This window comes from Neoarius graeffei, chromosome 19 (genome assembly GCF_027579695.1).
Source record: "Neoarius graeffei isolate fNeoGra1 chromosome 19, fNeoGra1.pri, whole genome shotgun sequence".
Classification (NCBI taxonomy): Eukaryota; Metazoa; Chordata; class Actinopteri; order Siluriformes; family Ariidae; genus Neoarius; species Neoarius graeffei.
Genome location: NC_083587.1, coordinates 62,351,155 through 62,357,237, shown reverse-complemented (window position 1 = coordinate 62,357,237; position 6,083 = coordinate 62,351,155). Strand labels below are relative to the sequence as shown.

General features: G+C 39.6%; 1 protein-coding gene across 1 annotated transcript in view; it reads left to right on the top strand.

Moving 5' to 3' along the window:
- col28a1b (collagen, type XXVIII, alpha 1b) overlaps nucleotides 1-6,083 on the top strand; it is a 43,093-nt gene that overhangs the window by 15,426 nt on the left and 21,584 nt on the right. The window contains exons 11-13 of the mRNA XM_060900981.1: nucleotides 3,289-3,342; nucleotides 4,401-4,469; nucleotides 5,981-6,049. Coding sequence (XP_060756964.1) covers nucleotides 3,289-3,342; nucleotides 4,401-4,469; nucleotides 5,981-6,049 — 192 coding nt within the window. The remainder of the gene's footprint in view (nucleotides 1-3,288; nucleotides 3,343-4,400; nucleotides 4,470-5,980; nucleotides 6,050-6,083) is intronic.

Sequence of the window (6,083 nt, the reverse complement as noted above, 5' to 3'; positions counted from 1 at the left end):
CACTTGAGGTGATTATCGAGAAATAGTTTGAATTTCTCGACTTATAATACATAGGGCCAATTTACTCAATTCTGATTGGTCAATCAAGGAGGACTTTTTTCCTTAACATGGGGCCGTATTTCTGAAATGCTATTGGCTAGTTCGTTGCTTGGTTCTGGTTACAAAAATTAGCAAATTTTGTCAACAAAATGGCTGACTCTGCAATGCCGCGTTTCGCTATATTTGACAAAGAAATGATAAGCCAATTGAAAGCTGCAAGTGAAAATGAAAATACCAAAAAAAGTACGAATTTTTGGCTTTCCGTGTTTAAGAAATGGGCCGCAGAAAGACAGATAAACGACTCTCTAGTGGCGTATGAATGCTGTGAGTTAGACAAGGTGCTATCGCAGTTTTATGCAGAAGTGAGGAAAGAAAATGGGGAAAACTACGAACCAGACTCTCTTAAAGTAATGCACGCAGCATTGGATCGGCATCTGAGACAAGAGAAATATCGGGGATCGATCCTGAAAGATGTTACTTTTCAACAATCACGAAAAGTCCTCGAGAGAAAAGCGAGAGATTTGCGAAAACAAGGAATGCTTTAGAAACTGATTCAAACGTACAAGATAGTCGCGTGCCCTGATTGGTTCTGAAAATGTGAATGACAAATGTTGTGAACTTGAATGGCTTCCAAAGTATGAATTTGGCCCTATATATTATAAACAAGTAATCGTATGGCTCCTCGTAAAATTAAGGATCAATTTCACTCGTGATTTCAAAGTGTTTGAAATCACTCATGAACTTAATCCTTAATTTTACTCGGCCCGATACGATTACCTGTACTAATCAGTGTGCATGATTTTCTATAATCATCTGTGTATTTATACTAATAACTAGTGCTGTCAAAAATGTCGCGTTATTAACGCGTTAACTTGACTCAATTTTAACGGCGATAATTTTTTTATCGCGAGATTAACGCTGTGTGACATGATGCCACGCCCCGCACAGCCAGAGTCCTCTGCCCTCCCCCACGGTGCTCGGCTTAGGTTTCGTTTTCCCATCGGCGGCTCCAGCCCCACTTTGCAGTGGCTGTGACAAGACGTGTTATGCTCTGCAATAAAAAAACCAAACAAACATTGGTACAACCAGTGTTCGAACTATGCCGATATTTTCAGGGGTCCCTTTTTTCCCTTGGGGGGGGTGCTTGCGCTTGTCTCAGAGCGCGGATCTCCATCGCGCGCTCACTTCGGATATGCAAATGCTTCCCGTTACACACGATTGCTATGTCAATAAACATCATTTTGCAAATATTTTAGAGACCCCCCCAACATTTCCCAAATCATGTTTTCAAGGGATCTCATGTCTGTTTCAGGGGATCTCGGATCCCCCAAGTACCCCCGTAGTTCGAACGGTGAGCAAGCCCATTCACTTTTTTATGCTGATAAGAGAATTACAATGGTTTTTCATGTGACAAAAATGTGCGATTAAATTGCGATTAATCGTGAGTTAACTATGACAGTCGCGACATTAATCGCGATTAAATATTTTAATCGCTTGACAGCACTACTAATAACTAATATAAAATTAGGTACTACCTAATAGCGGAGCTTCCATTCAGATGAAAACAAACATGCAACAGATGACGTACTATGATGTGTTTCAATTTCAGTTTTATCATGAGAAGATACATTTCTCCAAACTCACATGTATAATATTCTTTTTGTTACTATAAACTACAGTGTGCTTTAGGGATTTATAGCAAAATGTTTTGCTATAAGATAGACGATTCATGAAAACACTGAGTGGATTCAGGTCAACTTGTCAGATCCCGAAATTTTTTGCAGTGATTTCAAAATCAACATCACTATTTAGAATTAAGTTCCTACAACTCATCATTTCTATTAAATCATTTTTTACACGTTTTCTTTTCCCTTTCAGCTTGTCGCTTTTCTTGTGAAAGATTTATTCGCCTTTCTCTCGCTCTTCCACCACTTCTTTCCTTTTCTTCCTCTGTTAAAACTCTCTTTCTCTTCCCGGTTTTGACTTCATCTTTCTCTCCTTGGTGAACTTGTTCTGACATCTTTTTAAAGTTTGTATTAAAGTGTGTAAAAATGATTATTATTTTGTTGTGCTGTTTGAGTTGTTCTCAGTGGAAAAACCTGATAAATATGAAATTATCTGTAGACAAAAATAAGTTATGTAGGCGTGCTCGCGCTTCTAGTTCCCGCCAAAATCAAACAGCCAATCAGAATCACGAGGGGCAGGGATGGACATACGTACACGGCTGGGATCTCTGTGTGTCCATGAAAAATCAACTCGATGGGTTACCATATTGTCTTAAGTATGGAGCTCCGCTCACGCGGGCCTTAAAGCTCCGCTATTATTTTATCCACATTCACTGGATATGAGCAATTGCGTGCTCTGATTGGCTACTCTACTACTAGGATATCAGCTCATGTACCATGAGTAGAGAAAAACAAAATGGCGGCGTTATTGAACCAACCAAGGACGAAGTAAAAACTCTACTCGAAAACAAAACCCTAAAAATACAAAAAAAGCAACAAAATATAGAATAAAAGTATTTGATAGTAAGAACGTATCTTTTTTTTATTTTTCAAGAATTATTATTATTATTATTATTATTATTATCACATTTTTCACAAATTGCTCCTGTCATTTCACTGGTTTGTTTACATTCTAAGTGGAAATTATTTTGTTTGACGTTTTGTATAAAGTTTTTATTTATCGAATTTGCAAAAAATAAAAATGCTCTGTTTCTCAAAATCCAGTGAATGTGGATAGAATAAAACAGTTATTCCACTCAATCTCGTCGTACACGGCTTATAGATAACTTGGTGCTACGCGCCTCATCGGCTATCAGCTCATGTACGACTCGATTTCATGGAATAACTGTTAAATATATCAATTGATTCTCTATAGACCCTATGTATTATATAAACTATTACAGTACTATATACAGTATAATTCAATATTTCTATTTGTTCCCACTGCATCACTATTAATAACTAACCAACACACACACATCGGAAAATAATCTATCATTTCCAATAACAGCACTTCCCCAAGTGTTTCATTCCTCTTACACTAGAGATAATTATTATTTAACACCTTTGTATGCTTTAATTATTAATAGTTACACTGATTGTTCAATGAGATATAAAATCACATATAATCTATAAAGAAGCATCCAGAAAAATCTGATAATAAATGTAGCAGTACCCTAGTAAATTATCACAAAGTACAAAGTTCACTGTTTGCCTCAGTGCTTTTTGTCTGTGTTTTATTCAGGGCCCTCAAGGGCCACCAGGGGATGAAGGACCTGAAGGACAGCAAGGCCCCAAAGTAAGAACAGCTTACTGTAATCCTTTGACATGGAAAAGAATGCTGTTTTGGCGCAACATGTAACAAAATCGGACATTATTACTTTTACACTGTGTTTTATCCATGGTTGACATTTTGAGGGGGTTTCTGTACCAAAAATACAATGCTGGTGTTTAAGCACAGTTAGACAAAGAGCACATTGAGAAAATTCCATACCATTTTCCGATACGAGTATGAATGAAAGATAGCTTTATTCGCAGTAAAGTTCAACAGAGTACATTTGTAGGAAACAGACAGTTCATGGCACCTGATCCTTCGGACTTACAGCCGTGCCAGATCTGCCCACAATGATGGAAAAATAGAATAAGTCTAGTCGTAAAGTTATATAAAGACCCATATATAGACATTTCTAAACTATGTGCAGTTTTATAACTATACTGAAGACATTTTATGAAACATTTGATCAAATTAGTATGATATGCAGACCTTCTTCCTTGTCCAGCACTGTTGCTAGGTTGGGGTCCATGTAGACCCCATTGATCCATGTCATATTAACTGGAGCATTGTTTTACACCAGATGCACTTCTTGCCACAACCCTCCCATTTCTGGGCTTGGGAAACAACCATTCATACACACATTAATCTCTATGAACAATTTAGAGTAGCCAGTTAACCTAACTGCATGTTTTTGGACTGTGGGAGGAAACCCACGCAGATATGGGGAGAACATGCAAACTACACACAGAAAGGCCCCCGTCAACCACAAGGGCTCAAACCCAGAGCCTTCTTGCAATGAGGCGATAGTGCTAACCACTACACCACCATGCCGCCCTAGCATGAGATGTAGACCATCTGGTGAAAATTAGTGATCAGTGGCAGTTTTAGCTAACATTAACAACCTGTAGCTTTGGCCTCCTGTTTAGTTCTCAATCTTTACGCCTAATTAAGAGCATCCTAATTAGGAAAAAGATGTTTCCATAATCAGGTCGACAATATGAGCAGTGTCTACCAACTAAGCTGCTAACTAGCTATATCCTATGTAATTCATTTGCAAGTTTTAATGTTTAATCTGCATGTAGGGAGATCGTGGATATCCTGGTGCAGCTGGACCTCGAGGGGATATCGGTATTGGATTTCCTGGTCTTAAGGTGATTTGCTGTGTACCTTAAAGGTCTGAAGTTAAACGCATGATTTAGCTTAAGACTCACTTAAGAACTGAAATGCTTTAGGAAAGGGATTGCTCTGATTAGAACAGAGCCTAGGCCTGAAAAGAAAATATCATCACATTTTTACTGGGTATAAAAAGGCCATTCTGCAGTTCTGCTGCCTGAATCTCATGTTTATTCAGTTTCTATAAGATTATCTGAGGTTATAGTCATAGCTTTTTATGCCTCCATGCCAACGACGTATGTATGTCTGTCTGGTTTTGTGAATGTGATATCTCAAGAATGCCTCGAGGGAATTTCTTCAAATTTGGTACAAACGTTCAATTTGACTCAATGATGAACTGATTAGATTTTGGTCATCAAACATCAAGGTCACTGTGACCTTAAACGTCCCATTTTCATGAGCATAACATCTTAAGAACGCCTAGAGGGAGTTCCTTCAAATTTGGTACAAATGTTCAGTTGTACTCAAATATGAACTGATTAGATTTTGTTGGTCAAACGTCAAGGTCACTGTGACCTCATTTGTGCCATTCTCATGCACGCAATATCTCAAGAACACCTTAATGGAATTTGTTCGAATTTGGTAGAAACGCTCAGTCGGACTCAAAGATGAACAGATTAGAATTTGGTGGTCAAAGGTCAAGTTCAATGTGAGCTCAAGTTCTTGTGAACATGATATATCAGGAACACCTTACATTACAGGCATTTAGCAGATGCTCTTATCCAGAGCAACAAACAACAAACCCAGAGGAGCCTGGGGAGCAGTTGAAGTGCTTTGCTCAAGGGCACTTCAGCCATTCCTGGTCCAGGAAATCGAACCAACAACCTTTTGGTCCCAAACCTGCTTCTGTAACCATTAGGCCATGGCTTCCCCATGAGGGATTTTGAAACTGAACAGGTTCATGGAGGTATACAACCGCAGAATGGCAATTCTAGTTTATTATTGCACTTTGTAAGCTGATATATTCACCTAATTCTGTCTTACTTTTAAGTGCAACTTCTCATCTCATCTCATTATCTCTAGCTGCTTTATCCTGTTCTACAGGGTCGCAGGCAAGCTGGAGCCTATCCCAGCTGACTACGGGCGAAAGGTGGGGTACACCCTGGACAAGTCACCAGGTCATCACAGGGCTGACACATAGACACAGACAACCATTCACACTCACATTCACACCTACGCTCAATTTAGAGTCACCAGTTAACCTAACCTGCATGTCTTTGGACTGTGGGGGAAACCGGAGCACCCGGAGGAAACCCACGCGGACACGGGGAGAACATGCAAACTCCACACAGAAAGGCCCTCGCCGGCCACTGGGCTCGAACCCGGACCTTCTTGCTGTGAGGCGACAGCGCTAACCACTACACCACCGTGCCGCCCTAAGTGCAACTTCTTTCAAACATAATTATGCAAAGCAAACAATTAAACAATGATATTACCTGCTAAATGTCCTGCTACCTGTGTTTAACCTGTGGATATGTAATGGTTCTAGGGGGACAAGGGAAACCAGGGAAGACCAGGTCCTGTAGGTCCTGTTGGAACAGGTGAACCAGGCCAAATTGTAAGTGGGTACTCACAAAAATGTGCCAAAAATG